At 36.0% G+C, this 22,837-nt stretch overlaps 2 protein-coding genes and 1 long non-coding RNA gene across 8 annotated transcripts; 1 reads left to right on the plus strand and 2 right to left on the minus strand.

The window, feature by feature from the left end:
- Window positions 1-67: 67 nt before the first annotated feature.
- On the minus strand, window positions 68-5,093 carry LOC113688759 (sodium/hydrogen exchanger 4-like). Of its 5 annotated transcripts, none has more exons than XM_027206554.2 (14): window positions 4,784-5,093; window positions 4,543-4,661; window positions 4,345-4,442; window positions 4,121-4,180; window positions 3,924-3,970; window positions 3,639-3,833; window positions 3,434-3,480; window positions 3,235-3,301; window positions 2,613-2,713; window positions 2,334-2,435; window positions 1,896-2,040; window positions 1,742-1,804; window positions 1,534-1,617; window positions 68-1,346 (listed from the first exon to the last, which is right to left on the minus strand). In XM_027206554.2, the coding sequence occupies exons 1-14, from the start codon at window positions 4,952-4,954 to the stop codon at window positions 1,062-1,064; spliced, it is 1,584 nt and encodes a 527-aa protein (XP_027062355.1). In that variant the 5' UTR covers window positions 4,955-5,093; the 3' UTR covers window positions 68-1,061. The 5 variants fall into 5 exon arrangements, with proteins under 5 accessions (XP_027062355.1, XP_071916459.1, XP_071916458.1 ...); XM_072060358.1 differs by having other exon boundaries at window positions 865-1,358; window positions 1,914-1,935; XM_072060357.1 differs by having other exon boundaries at window positions 865-1,358; window positions 1,896-1,935.
- Window positions 5,094-12,585: 7,492 nt separating this feature from the next.
- On the plus strand, window positions 12,586-19,122 carry LOC113743702 (glycerophosphodiester phosphodiesterase GDPDL4-like). Of its 2 annotated transcripts, XR_011818140.1 has the most exons (10): window positions 12,659-12,956; window positions 13,725-14,018; window positions 14,569-14,681; window positions 14,782-15,286; window positions 15,877-15,915; window positions 16,071-16,355; window positions 16,652-16,794; window positions 17,763-18,234; window positions 18,478-18,855; window positions 18,939-19,122. XR_011818140.1 is itself a non-coding variant. In XM_027271768.2 (9 exons), the coding sequence occupies exons 1-9, from the start codon at window positions 12,854-12,856 to the stop codon at window positions 18,777-18,779; spliced, it is 2,256 nt and encodes a 751-aa protein (XP_027127569.2). In that variant the 5' UTR covers window positions 12,586-12,853; the 3' UTR covers window positions 18,780-19,122. The 2 variants fall into 2 exon arrangements, 1 of the variants encoding a protein (XP_027127569.2); XM_027271768.2 differs by having other exon boundaries at window positions 12,586-12,956; window positions 18,478-19,122.
- A 2,343-nt stretch (window positions 19,123-21,465) lies between these two features.
- On the minus strand, window positions 21,466-22,511 carry LOC140010939 (uncharacterized). The gene is made up of 2 exons (XR_011818141.1): window positions 22,371-22,511; window positions 21,466-22,005 (listed from the first exon to the last, which is right to left on the minus strand). It is a non-coding gene; the product is annotated as an uncharacterized lncRNA (long non-coding RNA).
- Between the last annotated feature and the right edge of the window lie 326 nt (window positions 22,512-22,837).

The following is a 22,837-nucleotide window of genomic DNA, read 5'->3' on the forward strand; positions in this document are numbered from 1 at the left end:
ACTTTAAAAGTAAATGGGAATCTCCTTTTCTGGGAAGGTTCCAATATGAAGTCCAGATCGCACAAGATGAATCAAACAGCATCACATGGTGATCACCATACGGAGAACTGAAATTTAATGAGCTAAGACAAATGTTCCAAGTCAGCAGCACGATGGGTTCCCTTTATCTCTTTTACTAGTATTTAAGCAGGGCCAAGAACATGGTAGAGTCCTGCGGTACTGCCCTATCTATCTGTGGAGAAGACGGGCAATGGCAAATATGGAGCATGTGGCCAAGTGCCTGCTGGTAATGGCAGTGATATTCCTCGCTGCAGTCGGTGGTGGTAGTGGTGGTGGTGGTGCTGAAGCGACACCTACCCATATTTGCAATGTCACGATAGCTGAACTTGCAGAATGCCTCCCGGCAATTACCGGCAAATCACCCCCGGAGCCCAGCAATGATTGTTGCAAGGCCTTGCGCAAGTCTGATTTGCACTGTCTTTGCAAGCACAAATCACAGCTAAGCAATCCCTCAAAGGCGATGGAGTTGCCTGGCAAATGTGGCCTTGAGCTGCCACACGAATGCCAGGTCCGAGTCTAATAAGTTGACATGCTATCAGCCAAAACTCATGCGTGCGCAATCATTGCTCCGTTGAATGACTCCTCCTAGAGTAGTAGACTGAACGGAACGAATCTTTTGTCTATCTTCTTTTAGTTCTGTTTGGAAGTTTAGCATCTTTAATTGATTGTTCTGAATCAGTGCCACGTCTATTGCTGCATCGCTTTTGTTTTTGACAAGGGCTTTTCCTGTACGTACTCGTTGGCCATCACTTTCAGTGGTCTGGTCTCTTTTGTGTTTTACGCCTTTTCGCCGGAAAAGCAACAGAAAGAAAGACGCTGCCACAGTAGAAGTCGTGTTCGTACGTGCACGGTGCCTATAAGTCTATAGCCCAGAATTGGGCTTTTTTTCCTGCTCGAGCGTCGTAAAAACTACTACTACTGCTTAAATGCCCAACTTCAATCAACTAAACGAGCTGTGTTTAAAAAGGGTTCAGCTATAATAACTCCTCGTTCCTCCAGCTTCATGAAGAGGAGTTGTTGCTTCTCCGGCCACCAAATATTGGTCTCATGTAAGCATCATCAAACCTCCTCCAATAGTGATGAATCGTGTGTACAGGCCTTTCTAGGAGCATGGACAAGCTATCCTTTGCACGTTGAACATTTGTTGCAGCAGATTCTTCAAAAGAGAGCAAAGGAAGTCTCATATCCTCCTTGGAGATGGTCGGTTCACGGCTTAGGTCTCCAATTTTAGCATCATGCGGCGGAAGCAAGCAACTCACAAGTGGCTTTGTTAAAAGGCCAAATACCTGCATCATTGACTTCTTAATCAATTGGCAAACATTCTCTGTAGTATGAAACCCTTCTAGGCACCAAGAAAACACTCCACTCAGGAATTCTTTGAGAAAGAAATAATTCGTTCAATAAATTAGGACTTCATTACAGAAGTAGAGGTGAGATCTGCGGAATCTTGGTTTCTGAATAAAGCACACTTACTATTGTGCTGAAGAGCACGACAATGACTGTTGTAGTGACCATTGTGGCATTGACCGGATCCCATGTAACCCCTGAGTGAGTGAACTGCACCAGCCAACAATTACAAATTTGGCATTCATAACACATTCCAACGTACAAAAAAGGTGAAATGCAACGGTACTGGCTAATGCTTTTGCACAAAGTTTGTCTGAATGTACAGAAAGCGTACCTCTTTGAACGCCAACGCTATGGATACAGCTCCTCTCATAAGTCCAGCCCACCAAATTATTACCTGTTATAACCAAAAATCAGTCAAAAAAATGTGAGCAATTTGATGTCACCTGAATATAGAAGTTGCTGATAAAAGTACAATAATTGTGTACTTGGTGCTTGAGTGTTACTGTGGATGAACGGGAAGCATTTCTGTTTGCATAATTCGAAAGGACAGACAAAGGAAAGACAAAAGCAGCGCGGCCAAGTAATATCAGGAAGATCAAAATGGTACATATAACGAGCAAGGTCCAAACCCTGCGACAAGGTAGATAAAAGAGGTTACTTGACAGGTGAAATCAACAATTTGTTTATGCATAGACGTAATGTAAATTGGAAACTTTAAAGAACATGTCCCTTAGGATAATTTGGAAAATCATTTTCCCTATTTCTTTTCTATCCCCAAGGGCCCATGTTAACTTCTCAAAACCTCAGTCTTCTTAGAATTAACTTCAAACCATATAGAATGACCTTTTCTAACCAATTACTTAGAATGACTTTTCTAACCATATAGATTGAAGATCTTTCTACAAGCTTCAAAGTACATTTACCTCAATTTGCTCAGCTTCCACTTCTCAATGTCAAGTGCATCCATTCCCACATACAAAAATATGAACGTCTCCGCAATAAATGACATTGTAGCAAATACATACCTGCAGTTAAGTATATGTCAGAAACATTTAGCATAGATCAGGTGATGAGAAACATGAGTTGCATCTTTATTTTCTGCTCTATTGATGCAAGCAACAACAGAGTTTGCTAAGCAAGTAGGCAGATAAATCACAGTTATAGACAAAGGCAATAGACACTGCCTGATTCAGGGAACAAACCTGGTTGTAATTTTTGAACTTTCTGTGGTGTTATGCCATGCATAATGGGACATGAAAATCCCACAGAAGAAGACTGTCAAAATCCCACTAAGGTTGAGCAGCTGCAAAAGTCAAGATCAATCCCTGAGCAACACTAAGCTTTATATTGAGGCTACTGCAAACCTGCATATGCCTGTAACATGCATTGAAGAAAAGTGCATACAATGTTTTTGTTTTAATTTTACTTATATGTTACAGTGCTTTGAGGTTTGTATGCAATAGGTGCAGGGTCTTGATTGCCAGTTACTGATTTTTGGTGCACCCCATCACCTTGGCTCCGCTTGTGAAGCAGGTACAATGCCTATTTTTGGTTGTCTACATGTTTTCCAATCAAACATTTCTATTATCATGGGGTTCTCGTTTGTGGCATTAACCAATATCCACTTTTTAGGATTTCAATTGGAAATGTGATTGGTGCAATACATCTGTCGACATATTTCATACATAAGATTTATCCTTGACATTACCAGAAGCAAGGTGAATTCCTTCAACACTGCATTTGCCGTTTACACTTAATAATGATCTGCATGTGCTAAGCATTCCAAGTATGGATATTTTCAACATCCAAATCAACCATGTTTACCTCAGCCAACATGTAAGACAGGTAAGCCATCAAAACCATCAGAGCTATTTCCCGAACCGTGCAATGTCTGCCACACAGAAGCATTCACTCATACAAGACGGGCACATTACATAAGAGACTGGCTCACTTAAGTGGTCTTACAGAAGCCACTTGGGAGACTCCTATTTTTGTAGAGCAAGGGATCAATAGAAGGAGTTACCTGCCAAAGTACAGACCCTTAAGTATATATGCTGTCAAAAGCCCAGCCTGCAGTAGGAGAAATAAAACTAAGTACCGTATCTCAAATCACCAGGCAATTGAATTGCAGGGCACATCACATTGTACTATGCCATTGCCTTCCATCAATTAGCAGTTAGAGAAGCATTTTTCTTAAGGTTTAAGAATATTAAGAGAGCAAAACACACCGATACTCCAAGTGCTGTGCTTGTGGAAAACAGATACAAGAAATCCCAAAGTATGTGAACAGCTTGCCGTCCATGAAGTCTATTCACATCAAGCTTTTGGACTGTGTTGAACAGAACAACCGATGTTGCATCATTCACCACCCCTTCACCAAACACTAGGCTGTACAACAGAGGAGTTTCATCTTGATGGAGGACCTGCATATCCAGCAAGTGCAGTTTACGAACCTAAAAAACAACTTACTTAATGTAGCAAACAGACAAACTCAGACAAAATTCAGAGCGAACCTGCAATGTACAGACTGTATCTGTCGATGAAAAGATTGTCCCAATACCTGAATTCAAGAAGTATATTAAAGCGCAAAGGTAGCAAGTACATCTTGAGCACAGTGATGAAAGGGTAGCAGTGCATGCTAATTTCATCACTAGAGGTTTCAGAGGAGTTAGAAAAATAATGTGGAAGTATTCTAGGGGCAAAGACAAACCAAGGTAGTCACGAGTAGTCAACCCCACGAAACCAAATTTGGGGAACAGCCACATAGTACCTACACCACCAATAGAATTGAAGAGTCAGGGGCGAGTTTCCGGTAATTTTGATGATCGACAAATATGTGGGTTACCAGCAGAAATAGGTCTACATTAGCATATTCCATATAAACATTACGTGACAGATAAAATAAAGGCCGGGATAAGTTAGAAATTTAATTACCAGCTGAGATTATGGTGGTTGAAATGAACACTCCAACCACTCCAAACAGCATGATGGTGAAGAAGTTATGGAAGAATTGTTTCTTCTTGACCTGGAACCTAGCGAAGATGTACGCTCCCCAAGGAATTATAACTAGTTAGCAAGATGGTAAATAAACTTCGTGGGGAAAACATTGATCGTCATCATCTTGTTGCTTACCCTGCATTGAAGATGATGGGCGGAAGGAGATAAATGAAGAACACCTCTTCATCAAATCTGAGAATATGAGAGCTCTTACCCTTGCTGATGAACAAGATTATTGTCCCAGCTAAACATCCCTATTGTGGTTTTTTTTTTTTTTTTTTTTGATGTCACGAGAAATCAAACAATTAAGCAACCGAGAAAAAAAAAAGGGGGGGGGGGGTCAAATAAGAAGCAGGGGAAGAGGAGAGGGGTTTACAATGAGAATGGCAGTGATTGATTCGTTAACCCAACGGTTTTCTCGAAGAAAATGTCCGATGACTAAACATAAGCACAGAACTGCAACAAACACTACTGTTACTGGAACGACGTGTGCATGGCCCTCTCCCAGCTTCATTACATACTCCGAAGACATCATCATCAACAGCATAACTCGTACGATAATTACGCGATCTTCTAGCAGATTTGTATAATGGTACTACTTACTGATCTTGATTCTTGAGTCTCGAGTCTTCAGCTTCAGAACTATCAGTTTATTGCTCTCTTTGATTCAGGAATTGGAAGCAGAGCAGGAGAGAGGCCGTCTCATCATGGCATTTCAGTTGTGATTTAGTCACACGTGGCATTGGGTCATGACAACCATTTATCTACGTGTCAACTCCTCCTGCATGTGGAATGCTTCTCTTTTTCTTTTTTCTTTTTTGTTCTCCTCCAAGGAAATGCATCAGATTTTCGCGAAGGCAAGAAGGGTATAATTTATAAAGCTTTTTGGTCTTGGACCAGTGTGAATGAATAATGATAGAAGCTTCTTTTTCTTTTTCTTTTTCTTTTTTTGTAGGAAATAACGATAGAAGCTTCAAAGGCCTTCCCTGCCTGACTTCCCTGTCTGAAGGGGATGGGGTGGCTGAGCGTTAGACTGACTCTTGGACCAGAGTAAACTAAGGCTGGCTTAGCATTTGAAGCCCACTCGGTTAGGAGGCCCAAACACTATGACCCATTCATACCTACCCTAAGACGAAATTCTTCTCTTTTTTTTTTCCTTCCGAAATCCAAAGAACTTACGTCAATTTTTACAAACTTAAACCCCGAGGAACCCAAAAAGCCGGTATCCTTTTGAAATTCTTCTTTCAAATGGCTTTTCTTTTGCCGCTTCCTCCTCTCAACAAGGAGAGGTCTTCCTCAAAGATTTGGAAAGTTTAATTTTGCAAAAAAAAAAAAAATAATAATAAAGAAAAAGATTTGGAAAGTTTTATTTTGTTGGATATATTATTGATGTAGTTTGTATTATAGTGATTCACTCCCAAATAATAACCGCAACCAGTTAAATAATTGGGTAGCGCACCAAATTGCTGAAATTGTGGGGTTAATAATAGCTGAAATAATATAAGTAAAAAATATTAATGTCATTTTCATTTATTTGTTTTGGAGAGAATAATAATATAATAATTTTCCGTTTACTCGATGGATGGATGGATGGATCAGTTAAACGTTTCCTTGTCAATAATTTATTAATAGGGAGAAATTTGACAACATAACCGGTCAAGGTGGGAACCGAGACCGAGAGCCTGCTGCAGAAGCAGCAACGGTCACGACGCAAACATCCCTTCGAGGAAGGATTTAGCAAAAACGTCCCTTTCCGGTGAATGATTCCTTTTTTTGATAATAATAACTCCATTGAATGATTCTTCGAGGACTTGTTGTTGGGGGCCATTACATGAACGACGCGGCTCCGTCTCTATATTTTCTTTATACCATTATTGATGATTATCCAAACGCAAACCACGAACGTGGCCACTCGAAAAATTTACTTATTTATTATCTGTAGATGTGGGGACAGGACAAATTTTGCAAATATATTGCAAATTTTTTTTTTTTTTTTTTTGTATGGCATTCGAAGGCGACAAATGGATGGATAGTTCTGGCTTCTTTCCCGTTTGTTTCACCATTTTCCTGAGGGTTACTGATTGTCACTTTCTATCTTTTCTCATACACGCGGAGGAGGCCGAGGGGCAATGGGAGGTTATCATAGTACATGCTTTCTGCCGTCGTCCTGTGCCTTGGAGTAAAGCTTAATGGATAGTTTGGTTAGAGGATGACTTGCAATACGTAACTGTTCGAATTCGATTCGAGTTGGTTTCGTAAATAAACACCGCACAATTTGAACATAATATCAACCTCGTTAAAATAATCAAACAAAATTGAACTTTTTAATTTACATGACTATCTAGGTTGCATTTTTTAGACTTTTTCAAGCTCTAATAATTAGAGATTTTAATTTTCAAATCCCCATTCTCTATTCTCATTTCTTAAATTCCATATTTTCCTTACTAAAATATTTTTTTTAAAAAAAGTAATATAGCATTTTTCTTAAGAGGTATTCTGAATTTTACAAGGGGAAAAGAAAATTGAATGGTTTGAGAGACGCACCAAGTTTTAGGTTATCTAACTAATATTCTTATCAATTAAGCTAGATCTTGGAAACTAATGTGGTAGTTTTATGATATGATATGCAATGCAAGCTACATTAAAAAAAAAAAAAAAAAAAAAAAGGGCCGAATATGTATAAAATAAATAATCCCAGAAAAATCAATAAAATATGCAATCCGAACAATGTCTAAATAGTTCATAATGACTCAATATTTTTTTTAAATAGTTACTTAGTTATTTTATCATTCATTTTTCTCCCTCCCTTTTTATCATTAATTAATAATAATATTAAGAGTGGATAAAGACTAAACTGGATTTGAACTTCAAAAAAACGTGAACAATATTAATTTATAAAATTGAACTAAAGGTGTTTTGGAGTTGCAATGACTTATCAAAAAGTACTTAATCAGTAGAGTTTTTTCATTAAAGTGTTTTTTTAAAACAAAGTATCTCTTTATTTAACATAAAATTTATGATAAAATTGTTAAACTCGGATTTTAATTTTTTTTTTTGGAACATAAAATTGCTCTGAGAGTATCGATTTTGAATTGATGTAAAAACGCCCTATTGGCCAGGAGCTTTATTCTTAAATTCAAGGAATGATTCTCATTAAAAGTGTTTTATCTTCCAAAAATACATTTTTAGTAAAAGCATGATAACCTCAAATGATGCCTAATCTTAATTTAGTCGTTTTTTAGTCGCATTAAATGATGTGCTCAAGAATGAAATAAGAGTTCCCATATTGTTCACAATTTGTAAAAACCAAAAAAACTAGAGTATTGGGTTTGTTTAGATCGAAGATTATTTAAAATAATTACTGTAGTACTTTTTTTGTAGTGTGTTAAAAAATATGTTTGTAATGTGTTAAATAAAAAGTGATTGATGTATTTAAAAAATATATTTATGATGCAAGCAAATAATGTTTTTGGATAAATAGAGCCTATCCAAACACACCCCAATTTGGATTGTTATTTTTAGGACTTTTACAGAAAAATATATTATAATGATTTTTAATATATGTGAAATAAAAAAATAATTAAAAAATATGTTCATAAAATATATAAAATTTTTTAATGAAAAATCACAGTCTAAACAATTTTCCTGCGTAAAAACCACTTGCCCGAACACCGCCCCCCAGCGTGGTATTGAGTCACCTTTGCGCCGTGTCATTGATTGTCCAATGAGTTAGCTGGCACTGTATGGCAAGTTGTGGCGTAATATTTAATTAATCTTTTTCATGATGTTTGATATTTGATACTACTTTTAGTGAACTTTTTCGTAATCCTTTTTGGTATTCCCGTGTAACTACAAAAAAAAAAAACTTTGTAGTTTTTAGATGTTAACATGAAGTCATGCCCAAACTACAACACAAAGCTACTGCTTCCATTATCGCCTGTTTTCATACTTCTTCTTTTCGGTTTTCTGCAGTATCACTGGCTGTGGATGGAGATATACAGATATTAATCTGACATATGGCAGCTAATCTCTGCGTCTATCACGTTTGCGGCTTTTACCTACTAATTATCAAAGGAAACATGAAAGCACAAAGGGGAAAAAAAAAAGGAAGGAAAGAAAAGAGATGGTTTTTTTCTTTTTTCTTTCTGACATTTTTTTACGAAAGTAAGAATTTTTGGCAAATAAATCTAACTCCCCACAGTAACTCCAAAAGCGGGTAACTTGTGGAGAGAAAAAGGTCAGTAGAGAGAGGAATGTTAGAAGAAAAGATATTAGCAGTAGATTACGACTTATATTTATTAGCGCACGACGTGTATGCAGCTACGTCACCAGTAGTGCCTGAGCTGGTGATGCCCATTGTACAGATAAGCTTTGAGAAAGGGAATATAACGTTGTAAAATTCCTCACCCGCACACCGAAATCCTGTAATGAGTTTTCCATAAGCATCGTGCTTGCAATTAGACAGCTAACGTTAGAGTTTCAAATGTTAGACCCCTCAAAAAAAAAAAAAAAATATATATATATATATATATATATATATATATCAAATGTTAGACAATTTTGAGCCGTGAACTTCAAATAAGCGGATTTTCTTATTCAAATTTTAGTGTAATTTTTTTTAAGGATTAATTTTATATATACTACTAATATGTATACCGTCACCATTAGATATATGATACATGTGTAAAATTTAAATTTGAAATTCAAAAAATTACTCATAAATCATCCATCCAGCCGTGATAGTGTGTATAAAATTTATTCATTTTTTAATATATATGCAAATTTTCATGTAATCTTTGTCAGTTGTCTACAATATTCTATGCATTTTATACTTCATCTGCATTAGCATGTTTACATGTGTTTGAAGGATAGAGGATTACTTGAAAATTTCTTTAAAATAATTATTCACTGTACTTTTTTTGTAATATGATGTAATTGAAATAATCAGATAGTTGAGAAGATTTTTTTTTTTTTAAAAAAAAAAACTTAGGATACCTATTTGTGATGCAAGCAAAAAATATAAATAAAAATTTCCCATATAATCACATATCCTAGCACACTTGAAAATTTTTGGGAAAACATTTGCATTTGGTATTGAACCGCAATATTTGCCTTCATTTACATAACAATATAGAATATTGGGTTGGACTGATGGCATAAATAATTGCATATTCCTTTGATTGATTTTAAAGTCAATTGTACGTGCTTAGGGTGTGTTTGTTTGGACTGAAAATATTTTATAGAAAATGTCTTTCACAATTTCCTGCGTTTGGTTGCCTTAGAACTGGTGAAAATATTTTACGTAATAAATTATTTTCCCCATTTTAATGTGAAACAACATCCTTAAATGAGGAACTAAAGTTGCTTTTCAAAGCAACGCGTCCGTTGGCAAAGTCGAAACTTCTGTCATTTATTGATAGAGGAACATTCAATACAAAGGACACGAAAAGATACAAAAAGCGTGTTAAACAATTTGCGTAGTCTTTACTCACTACAAACTCATCAATGATTACATTAAAAACAAAATTTCAATGCAAATGGAATTTTCTCCTTTTTAACAACTTGAATTTTCCTTCTCCATGCGGATTCTTTTGAAACTCCAATTTTTTCATCAAATTGCCCTTGATATTTATCCTTGAAAGTTTATACTATTTGATTATGAAAATTGGATTTAGAGTTTGTAAATAATACTACTCCCTCCGTCCCACTTTGATAGTCCTGTTTCTTTTTTCACACAGTTTAAGAAAAAGTAGTTAACTTTGTTGGAAAAATAAATTTAGATTGCTATTTTCCTAAAATACTCTCACATTAAATATGGTACAACTTTATGAGAACTTGAATTGATGGTAAAAAAAGAATCAACTCTTATTAAATGGGGTAGGTTTATAGTAACAACTACTTACATTGAATAAGGGTATTTTAGAAAAATTAAAATACAACTACATTCTTCAATTGGAAAGTGGACTATAATTTGGAATAGATAAAAAAGGAATACGGGACTATCAAAGTGGGACGGAAGGAGTAATACATAAAAAAAAATGTCATTTCACGGATGGATTTTATAAGTTAGGGTTTGTCAGTTGGTGGTGAAGTACAGTAACAACGGGCAGAGAACAACGTGGTGGCAATTAGTCATTGACATTTTAATGATAGGAGCAAAGTTTCAAATTGCAACCAAACACCTGAAAATTATGTAAATGCAAATCTTTTCCTAGAAGATAATTTCAACAAAAAATAGTTTCATTCCTAATGAAAATATTTTACATCTAATCAAACAGACCATTAGAGGTGTATGATTTCACGTTAGCTTCTTAAACCATACAAGTCACTATCAATTAATCCCAAATGCGCGTTTACCCATCCGCATATATGAAATTGACTCCACTTAATTCAATTCTGAGCATTTGGGATTTCCATTCAGAGCCTGTCTGTTACTGTTCCAAATAGCGACTTCCATTATGGATTTTGAAAACAAAACAAAACAAAACATTTACATCCAAACCAACTAACTTGTCTTCTTCTTTTATTTTCCGTAAACTTTTCTTTCGTCTAAGCAGTAAGCAGTAGCAGTAGTAGTAATTTTAATTTGTCCGGTCCTAAACTCCTAATTGCATTTCTTTTGCAAACTCTCCCACGACGAGCCAAACAATACAATGGCTCGGGCGGACCGCGTCGCCTCCCCGTTTTGCGCGTTCGTTGACTGCGTAAGCGTTAACGCCGTTTACAAATTCCAGAGGACACAAAAAAGTTCTCTCTCTCTCTCTCTCTCTCTATATATATATATATATATACACACACACACACACACACTTACATATTTGATAATTTTATTTTCCCATACAATTTAAAATTTTAATTAATTTTATCAAAAACAACACTATTATTAAAAGTTACACCATTCAATATATGAATCAAAGTAATTATTGAATACGATAAGTTATATTCACCGATAACAAAATATATTAAATAAAAATATTTCAAAAAAATTATAAATTAATTATTTTTTAATTAAAAAATAAATTATAATTTGTGACGGATGAAAAGGAAGAATAAGACTAGAAATTAGTGTACATATTTATACATGTAAATAAAACAAGAGCAAATAATGGATGAACACGTAGGACGTCGAGACAACTGTGACCCATGTCTTTTTGTCGAAAGTCTGGCTGTCGTCCAATCACCAGGTCACTGAGCTGATCAAAATGGCTCCCAGCCATCAGCTGTATGTTAATGTACCCACATTTGTGGCCTCTCCCCAGATTTCTCAACAATTTTCTTTTTCCCAAAAATTGGCCTTTTGATAGTGTACCCATTTGATCAAATAGTTCTTTCACCTAATCCTGCTACGGGGAGTATTTGTTTTTTAATCAATTGAAATAAATTCGTGACTCCAGATTTCCAACCATATTCATAAAGCATAATAAGTGAACTATTGCATAAACTACTTAAACGTACATTCATCAAAATTTGTAATTATTCACTATAACTTCTTGTGTGAAAATTAAATATGACTCCATATCGTGATGAAAAATATAAATAAACTCTACTTTTTTCATAATTAATATACGTGATAAGTACAAAATTCCTAATCTAATTACTTCTCCGATCCTATTTTAAGTACAAAATCTCTTAATTATAAACACAAGCCCCAAAAGAAAAGAGAAATATATTAGCTTTTTTCCAGTAAGACGGTCCTTATCTTGCTTTTAATAAAGTGGTACATAAGCTTATGACGATGAATGGAGTATGATTTTCAGTTTGTAATAAATTACTTTATTTTTTGCATTAAATTATACTTTTCTACTTAAGAACATGATATATTATATTCAAACACGGGGACATTATTGTCTTTACTGTGATGAAGTGTCGCATTTTTCCTTCTATAAGGTGGTTTTTTTTTTTTAATCCGCTAAGTTGCTACAATTTTATGGAAATTCTTATATGATGAAGAAGATTAAGTGTATACGAGCGCAAATTCGAGACCATAGCAAGAGAGAAGTGTAAAAAAAAAAAAGAAAAGAAAAGTCTTCGCCTGTACTAAGCTGACAACTCACTCACAATTCACAAAGGCGGCTCTAACACGAGCGCAGCTAGCTCGGGTGTTGGTCTTCAATTTCAGCCGCAGCTCCAGCTCATGTCAGAAGTCTATTTAATCAGAAAAAAAAGAGAGAGTAATAGTAGTAAAATGCAGCTAAACTCTACGGCCTTTCTGGCAACCCATAATTAAAAACTAGCAGCAAAAGCCAGAGTGGAGAGTACTATCCCCCGCACCTCACCAAAAAAAAGAAAAAAAGAAGCTATTTTATCTCTCTCCTCTCCTTCTCTCTTTCAGCTGATACACTGCTGCTAGTTCTATCTTCTGAATTCCAAATCTAAGTCTCTCACATCTCCCAATAAAAGCCTGAAAAATATCCGCACAAGTTTCGTGCGGCTGAACTCGCCGGCAATGTGGAAGCTCCGGTCTCTGTTTAGCCTCTTGCTCCTGCTTTCTTCAGCTGCTGCATTGGTTAGTGCTCGAGGATCCACTAGAAAATGGCAAACTCTCAGTGGTGAGTACTGTTAGGTTGTTTTTTCCTCTGTCTGCCTATTTTTAGCTCCTTGTTTTTGGTCGAATTTCAGGAACTAGAAAAAGAAATAACATAAAACGATGGAGTGAATTGAAGAAATTCGGAAGTGGAAATTGCGGAAGAAGAATTTTGTTGTCACGTGTTGAAAACGTGTGGAGTATGTTAATCTGCTGAGAAGAGTTAAACCGGATTTTCAATTAATCAAAATTGCTTTGGTTTATTTTTCCTTTAGAAAAAAAGAGAGCAGGAATTATTTTTATTATTGCTATATTTTTTTTTGGATTTTTACCTCTTTAATTTCCATTGCTTAGTAGAGACCATCTCCGTTATCCTAAAATGACGAAATATGATCATAAGACTATAGAACTCAAAGGTTATATATATATATATATATATATATATATATATATATATATATATATATATATATATATATATATATATATATATATATATCGAACAGTTTCCAAATTTTTATACCTGAATGGAACTTTAAATCAGGTCTGTGAGATGAAAAAACTCAAATATTTTCCAGATTTCCTTATAGCAGATTACTTTCTTACCCTAGCAGCTGAAGAACTAGTTACATAAATGGTAGCCTCAATTGATTTGCAGGAGTTGAAGTCAAAATTTATATTTTCACGAAGCTACCTATGAATGACTAAATAATTAGCGTCATTTTTGGGTTTCAATTTTTTCCATGCAACACTTGCCGGAAGAAGAAGTGACTTCTTTGCTTTTCTTTTACAGGATCTGCCCCACTAGCCATAGCTCGTGGAGGATTTTCTGGATTATTCCCAGATTCAAGCTACAATGCATATGCACTCGCTGTTGGTACGAGCTTATCAGACTTAGTCCTATGGTGTGATGTCCAGCTCACGAAGGATGCAGCGGGAATCTGCTTTCCAGATTTGAAGCTTGACAATGCTTCTGACGTTAATGTGGTTTTCAATAATAGGGCAAGTACCTACATTGTCAGTGGGGTCTCTACACGGGGATGGTTTTCAATTGATTATAATCTTAAGGACTTGCGACTCGTCAGCTGTAAGTTATTGTTTGTGAAGAGCTATTAACTACTTATACTCTTATAACTCTTATTGAGCATGCACATGATCCTTGTTCATCCCCTCCTTTCTCCCGTCATCGGATTTGTTTCGAATACCACATCCACGTTGCTTGCAGATTTCATGCCAAACTTTTTATTTCCTCTCATCCTTCTGTTTCATTTCTGGTAATAGCTTCCAGTTCCAAGAAACGGCTTACCTTGTTTGGGCAGTGCTTTGCATTGTGCATTTGTCGTGGAATATATTAAGAGCAAATAAGCTGTTGAGATTTAAAAAAAAAAAAAAAGCTGTTGAGATAGGTATCTGGCTGGAGTTTTTCAGTTGGGCTGGTTAGGAAATTCAAGTGAACATTGGCTTCTCAACGGCTGATAACAAACTTAATTTTGCAGCTGAAATTATTTCTTAAACCTTTTGAGATCACTTTCATCATCGGTTTTTTACTATGTTGGAGTTGAAAAATGTTTTAGGAAGGAAGAATTAAACATTTAAAGCTTTTCTATTACACTGACAAAGTGTTCTGTCCTGTATAGTGAAGCAAGGAATCTATTCTCGAACTAACAGATTTGATGGAACACAACCAATTCTTACGGTTGACTATGTTGCAACCCAAGTCCAACCATCTGCGCTGTGGCTGAATGTTCAGGTATTTGCCAACTGCAGAGTTGTAATTCATCCTCATTCCTCTGAATATTTTAGCAAATGAAACCTATCATCTTGAGTAATTGTTTCGAATGTTTTTGTAGCACGATGCTTTCTACAGCCAACACAATCTAAGTATGAGAAGCTATGTTATCTCTGTATCTCGAAAGGTGGTTGTTAATTATATTTCATCACCAGAGGTGAATTTCCTAAAGAGTATAGCTGCACGCTTCAGACCTAGTGTGACCAAGCTTGTTTTTCGGTTTCTTGGACCAGCTGATATTGAGCCCTCAACCAACCAGACATATAGTTCGCTTCAAAAGAATCTAACATTCATCAAAACATTTGCCTCTGGCATTCTTGTTCCCAAATACTACATATGGCCTGTGGATAGCAACAGCCAGTATCTTCTTCCTCATACATCTATAGTCTTGGATGCTCACGAGGCAGGCCTTGAAGTTTATGCATCAGAATTCTCAAGTGATGTTACTTTTGCCTACGACTATAATTATGATCCTGTAGCTGAATATCTATCCTATATTGATAATGGCAACTTTTCCGTGGACGGGGTGCTATCTGACTTCCCAATAACTCCATCGGAGACCATAGGTGAGATGCAGAATTAATTGACTTCATTTATACCTGTTTAACAAGTCAGGTCCTAGATGAAGCGTCTGGCCATGTAATTTAGAACTAAACCACTCCTAAGTAGCACTCTATGAGAGTAAATGAATAATTTTTACTACATTGACATATTTATAAATTTTGTTGAACATGCTTGCGACCAGATAAAAGGTGTTGTAACTTGAAAATTGACAGGAGATTCTAGCAAACTGGCAATTTACTATAATACAGACATCAACTTTCTGTAATTATGAGCTGGAGTACAAAGTTCATAGAATATTCAGCACTCTTTGGTTTCTATGACTCCAATTCATGCAGCACCAAATATGAGAAGCCCATGAAGTGAGAAAAGTTTCAGCACTTATATGTCTTTGCAATGCAGTTGGCAAGTCTGGATCATGCTTGCTAAACCTGAAATTTGAATGTCCCCTTTAGCTATGAAATTGGTAAAATATGAATGACTCTAGGAACCTGTTGATACTACATTCACCCTCTGCATGTATTTCACTGAATTCATTGTGCTAAATATGTAAGATATCTATCTCATGAATTTTAAAATTCCTTATCTCTTGCAGATTGCTTCTCCCACATTGGCAAAAACGAAACTGATCAAGGTACAAGACTAAAACGAGTGCTTCCTTGATGCAAAGTTCACTGGCCACTCTATAGCTTAAGCTAAAATTTTCGCCCTGTTTTTTTCCCTTGAGAACAACAATTCATCATATTGGGCTATCAAGATATTGATCCTTCTCTCCTGTCTTTGCTTCAGCTAAGGTTCTGATTATCTCATATGAAGGAGCAAGTGGAATATTTCCTGGTTGCACTGATAAGGCATATGACCAAGCTATTACAGATGGAGCAGATTTTATTGACTGTCCAGTTCAAATGTCTCAGGATGGGGTTCCTTTCTGTATGGGATCTATAAACCTTATAGAAAGAACAACAGCTGCTCAATCAGGCTTCAGAAGTTTCACAAAGACCATTCCAGATCTTAACATACAGGATGGAATATTTGCCTTCAATCTCGCATGGAGTCAAATTCAGACTTTGCAGCGTAAGTTCATCCTGAAGTAGTTTTTTGTTGACTCATCCGATTTACCATGCTATGAAAAATTACTTAGGGTAAAATATTTTGATGCTCCTAATTATGGTAAAAACTAGTATGACTAGTTGGGTGCATTATAGTGTCTCTCCTTTACTAACTGGTTTTTGCTAAAATGCCATGGACAATTCTTTAAGACTACCATATTTACTCCACCCTCTGTTGCTTTTGTGAAGATATTAATTGCACTATTAGTCTCGAAAAATCTTTGTTTCAAACATTAAGGTAAATTTTTGTCCTTGTTACAGCTTCAATGTACAACCCGGACACAGATTATTCATTGTTCCGAAATCCAAAAGCTAAAAATGATGGGAACTTTGTGCAACTGTCGGACTTTTTGGCCATTGCTAGCAATGCAACTTCTGTTTCTGGAGTCTTGATTGGAATAAAGGTGAGTTTTTCTGTGCATCAGGTTAACATAAATTCTAGTTTGAACAATTGAATAAAGAAGATATAAGATTGTTCCTTTAACTACTAGTATTTTTTTAAAATCTGGGATCTGTTGCATGATTGGAGGAAAAGCAGTCGAAATCTTTGGGTAGCCATATGCAGTTTGAGATGTATGAAGTTTGATATTGTGGTTTTCAGTATTCTGAACCAACATTTTATTGGGGAAATAATTTTTTACTTCTTTCGGTGGTGCAGTTTTGTTTGATGTAAGTTCTTTTTCAGTATGTACAAAAGGTTGATATTGACGATACTTTTGAATTTGACTTCTGATCAATTGTTGTTAATTTGAGGAGCCAAGGTCTGTATGATCTCGGTAAGCCAACTCTTAGTATCAAAAAGGTTTATCCTGTTGAACTATTGGCTGATCATATTATTTCTGAAGCACACATGTTATGAAGGCAAGATCTACTTGGTGTGTTGTGCTTTAATGATCTATAGGCTTATTATGTCCCGTGCCTGGACCATGAGAATGAACAACATTAAAAATTTGTGTAGAATAAGCTAGCTATAGTTTCTTGACCGATAAAAGTTACTTTTAAATTGGTCTAGTTTACTTGTGGGTATTGAAATGGCAAGGATGGTCTAGTTTACTTGTGGGTATTGAAATGGCAAGGATGGTCAGTTGTTAACTTTGGTTGACTTTTCAAAGAATATGTTGTCTGTGCTTTTGGATTTATCTATCAAGGGAATTACATAACTAGAAATATCAGCCAGTTTAGCTTTATGATTGACTTGCTATGGGGAATCAACAGTCTGAGAAAATGCTTAAATTAGTTTTTGAACTCAAAATATGTTGCTCACTTATTTTTTAGGGCATGAACTCCAAATGTTTTAGTCATGTGCACTTTTACCATTTTTATGTTTTTTAAGACTTATATAATTTTTCGCTCTGTGGTTCTTGTCCTACAGCATGCTGCATACCTCGCTCAAAATCAGGGGCTTGATGTAGTTGATGCAGTTCTTACTACTTTGAATAAATCTAGTTACAACAAGAAAGTATTGATTGAATCTGAAGACAGCTCTGTTCTCGTCAATATTGGAAAGAAGAGCAAGTATGAATTGGTCTACAGGATTAACGAAACTATCAGTGACATAACTAATTCAACAATCTTGGAGATAATGAAGTTTGCTAGCTCTGTGCTCGTAACCAAAGGAAGTGTATATCCTAGTGAAGAGGCATTCCTCACTGGTGTAACAAAAGTAGTGCCAAAGGTCCGGGCACTAGGCCTCCGAGTCTATGTGCAACGGTTCAGCAACGAGTTTGTGTCTCAGGCATGGGACTTTTTCTCAGATCCTTATGTGGAGATCAACACGTATGTCTCCAACATGACCATTGATGGCTTAGTTACAGACTACCCAGCAACAGCAGCCCGATACAGGAGTAAGAACCTTATCAATTCCAGTAACATATTATGGTTTCTTCTGCTTCGATACCCACATTGTATCTGATAATTCTGGGGAATAGATAATGTCAAACCACTATAGTTTTGTTTATATTAAACTAATTCATGCTTTTCTCTCTTCCATTCAAAGTTTTTAGTTTTCATGGAACTGATTTATGGATCTTGCATTATGCTTTTTTACTAGTATACTAATGGTGCTTGATGTCTTGTGACTGTCCCAGAGAACCGGTGTCTAGGATACAAACAGGCACCTTCTTACATGCTCCCAGTTCAACCTGGCTTACTCATTTCGGTTATGGATCGGTCTCTTCAACCACCAACTGAGGCTCCTGAGCCGGTCCTGAAAGAGAATGATGTGACTGAGCCACCTCTGCCCCATGTTGTGGTAAGACCTCCCGCAGGCACCAATAACAGGACCACAGCACAAGGTCCAACCACAGCACAAGGTCCAACCATGGTTGCAAACACATTCCTCAGCAGTCTTGCCATTCTTCTCGTGACTTTTGCCGTGCTAATATCATAATAATACATTCTTCCGCTTTCACCTTATTGCTGAGATGATTCACATTCTCCTAGAGCCGCCGTCAAGGAGTGTAGAGGTAGTTCAGAATTTTCCGCTAAAAACTTGTATGATTAATTCCTTGCTCTATTCTTTTGGTTGATGTCCATGCTTTTACTGTAGGTATTGTCGCTCTTGGAAATGTTCTCTTTTCTTTTTTCTTATCCTTATGGGAAGGTTGGAAATGTTTTTTTTTTTTCATTTTCCTTATCCTTATGGTGAGGTCGAGCAATGGTGTACTTTTGAGAGAATTATAAGTATTTGTAATATAGTCCCTAGTACATAAAATATTCTTTTTTACTGGACATCCTGCGGATCTCATTGTTGCGTGGATGTATCCTGCCGTACGATAGGAATGTTAACTCGTAGAATCCATTAAAATGGAAAAGAGGGTTTAGTGTTTACCTGAAAAAAAGAAGCCCGTACGTTGTTCGGACTAGGAGACAGACCAGAGGTCGAAAACGGTCATCAGAAAAACCGTTCAGGCAGTTTTATTCAATTCTATAGGATGTAATCTCATTTATTTAGGATGTACTTTATTTTTAACACATTGTAAATATAGACTAAAATTTTGTGAATTTCACACATTACATTGTAAATATAGAATAGGATTTTGCGAGTCTCACACGTGGTATTAAAATTGGTGTACAAAATGTAATTTGAGGTTATTTTTTGGTCAAATTATGGCCGTGAACCTTTGATAGGAACCTTTCTAGACGATTGGAGCCCCCATCTTCGAGATTTAAGAGACCGCTTGTGTATTTGAGGTACAAAATAGGTAGGTCTAGTTCAATAAAAATTAGCGATTCTGACTAAATAAACAAGTGTACAGAAGTACCTCATAAAAAGGTTTATTCTAATAGGGGGCCCAAGATTTATTCTAATGAGGGTCCTCCCAATAAGGATGAAAGATTAACCAAACTACTTGACATTTGAATCGAACTTGATTTTGAATCGAACTTGATTTGGTAACCAGCTCATTTAAGTTTTGTTCACCAATTAGTTAAGCTAAATTTGAGCAACGTTTTATATTTGATAACATTCAAACTCGATAAAAAACTCGTTTAAGTTCGATTCAACAAATAAAAAAAATTAAATTTGGATAAAATTTTGAACTTGTTAAAATAATCAAATAAGTTTTAACATTAGAGTGTTCGATTTGATTAGACTAATTTACATCACCACTTCCTAACCACATATAAATATCCAGCTTAGCATTTAATGTAAGGTTCTTACATTGTAATTGGTATCCCTTGTGCATACAGGCTTTCTTAATGAATCTCACTTGTGTTATAAGTTAACATGTATTGCTTTTGTTATTGAATGTCTCCTTACAAGACAAACCCTTTACGAAATTATAGAGGCGCAACGAGGTCGTGCGAGAAAAAGGAAATGTTAGAGCCAAAACACGGAACATGCAAAAGCAAGGGATACTTGTAAAAACCTCCCCTAAGGTTCCTGACAATTGCATTCACCTCTTTTGAGGTTTTGAAAATAGCACTGACCTCCCCTAACATGAATTTGGAGTATATAACTGATGTAAGATAGGGTGAATTTACCTATACACCCTTAGATTTTAAGGTTGTTAGTAAACAAATTTAGGGCAAAAAAAAAAGCAATAAACAAGTTCAAAATAAGTAATTAAATAAGATTCACAATTATTTTTTGCCTGATTAGACACTATAAGTGTACTTACAAAATGACGCCAATTGATGCTCCAATATAATGTTATTTTGTGATTAATAGCACTTGAGAGGACAATCTAAATTGTATATTATCCGCATAGAAGAGAAGCAGAAGCAAGAAAAATGTAGGGGAAAGAAACCTCCAGACAAGGCTCCATAAGAGAATAAGTTCTGGTGATTTTGGTTAACCTCACTTTATCTTAAACATTCATGAAGTAGTAGGAGAAAGAAAGCAAAAATCAAGGCAAAATCTAAAGATTTTTTTGTTAAAAATTTGAGGCAATCCAAAAATAATAAATAAGCAATCCTTTATTATTTTAATTTAATACAAAAAATTTCTTTAGTAAAGGACAGTTTTTGAAATTGGATGTACACTTTATATGTTTTACAATATCAGATTTCTGAATGTATGTTCGTTGCTTCTTCTAATTGTTGCTACTGCACTAGTTTTCCTTGCCTTTATATATTCTCTTCAGTTTCACTAATTGTTTCCACCTTTTAATGTTTTTCATTCTTTTCCTAATATAATCTCACAAGGGACAAAAAGAGTACAAATGGAACAAAATTATTATCTTACTTTTCAAAAGATTTTTTTAATGGCATTTTTTCTGGCGTGGGTGAATCTGTTATCAAAACTTTAAGTTCAGAGGAGGTTAGTACTATTTTCAAAACCTTAGGGGATGTAAATGCAACTATTAGAATTAGAAATCTCAAGCGAGGTTTCTGCAATTATCCCTAAAAACAAATAAGAAATAAGTTTGCACTCCATTGCCATAGGAGAATTGGTGGGGTGATATAGGATTGTAAAGAAGACTTCAAAAGGGAATCCTAGACAAAATAAAGAATTGGAGGGAGAATGACAAAACTCACAATGCTTATTCGTAAAAGCCTGGTGAACAGAATGCTGAATAGTGTAATCAATCTTAGACAACTCACACAGAGAAGAGGGAAGATGGTTACGACCATTGATCTCTCAATCCTTCCTGTACGAGTGATCTTATTAATTTTGATCCAGTCAATTCATAATCAGGGCAACAATTATTATTATTTTCAGTGAGTCAGGTAATAGAAAATCCTAGCAAACTGCAAGCTACATTGAAGAGACTACACGCAGCCGAGTCTTGTAGTGAATTCTACTGGAGTCATTTCAAGTTGAACCGTTCGAAACACCACCACCATAATTTCTGAATAGCCAGTGATCCAATGACAAGTAGCATTACTCCCAGCAGCGGTGAAGGCCGTGAATAACTGGGAAACTGGAGCATATTGATATGGGCAGTCTACTCCTTTCCATGTTTCTGTCTCAAACGCTGTCTGACAAACTCATTCCGAGCTTTAATCCGAGCTTGCTGAGGGCCAATGTTGGCGTGCCACAGATGCAACCCGTAGCCAAATAGACAAGCACCACCAAGGAAGCATGCCACCGTTGATACCAACTTCTTAGGTGTGGAAGGGTAGCACAACACCATTTGATTGATTGCTACTACAAAGCCTTATTTGCATCACTGACAATTCAAAAAATCGTCCATAAATTACATCCCACTCATGCATGTCAATTGGAAATTAAATGCAGGAACGAATTCCAATTTATTTACCAAAGAAGCATTGCTCCATCATAGAGTTACGTTCAACTTAATGTTGAACCATATGGAGCCAAAAGGGAATGGACTAATTTGCTGCCTGTCGATACCAATAAAGACAGACAGATTACATACAATCTAGCGATAACTTCGGTTCTAAACCCCACAAACATACTCACTTAGGAATTCCATCGAACATCTGGTGCACGGACAGAAAAGCTACAAAAACAACGACCGCGGACCCTTAACTACTAAAGGTTCAAAGTTTTGGAGTACAATGGAAAACTTACGACGATGAAGACGAATAAAATAATCTAAGCCTCTGCTTTCATCTCCCCGCGCTTGCGCTCATAGCCTCCGCGACCGGACTAGTCTGAGGCTCCGGCACGTGTTGAACTTGTTTACCCTACCCTGCCCTTTTAATGCTTTTACCCATTCCCCCCCGATCCGCCTACAGGTACGGCAGGATAAGCATGCAAGAGAAGAAATGGATCCACAATAAAAATTTTTAATATTGTCACGTGCCATGTACTACTACTAGTACTTCACAAACTTCCAAAACTCTAAGCAGGCGCCAAAAAGAAAAAAAAATCTATGTTTTATCTTTTTTGTTGTTATTATTCTTTGTTAAATACTTCCTTTGTTCCATATTTTTTGGAGAATGTGTAATTTATGCATGCAAAATGATGATATTATTAGTAGGAGAGAGAACTTCTTTTCTATCCTTAGTGGAAAAGGATTATATCTTTTATTTGAT

Source organism: Coffea arabica, chromosome 7e (genome assembly GCF_036785885.1).
Source record: "Coffea arabica cultivar ET-39 chromosome 7e, Coffea Arabica ET-39 HiFi, whole genome shotgun sequence".
Taxonomy (NCBI): domain Eukaryota; kingdom Viridiplantae; phylum Streptophyta; class Magnoliopsida; order Gentianales; family Rubiaceae; genus Coffea; species Coffea arabica.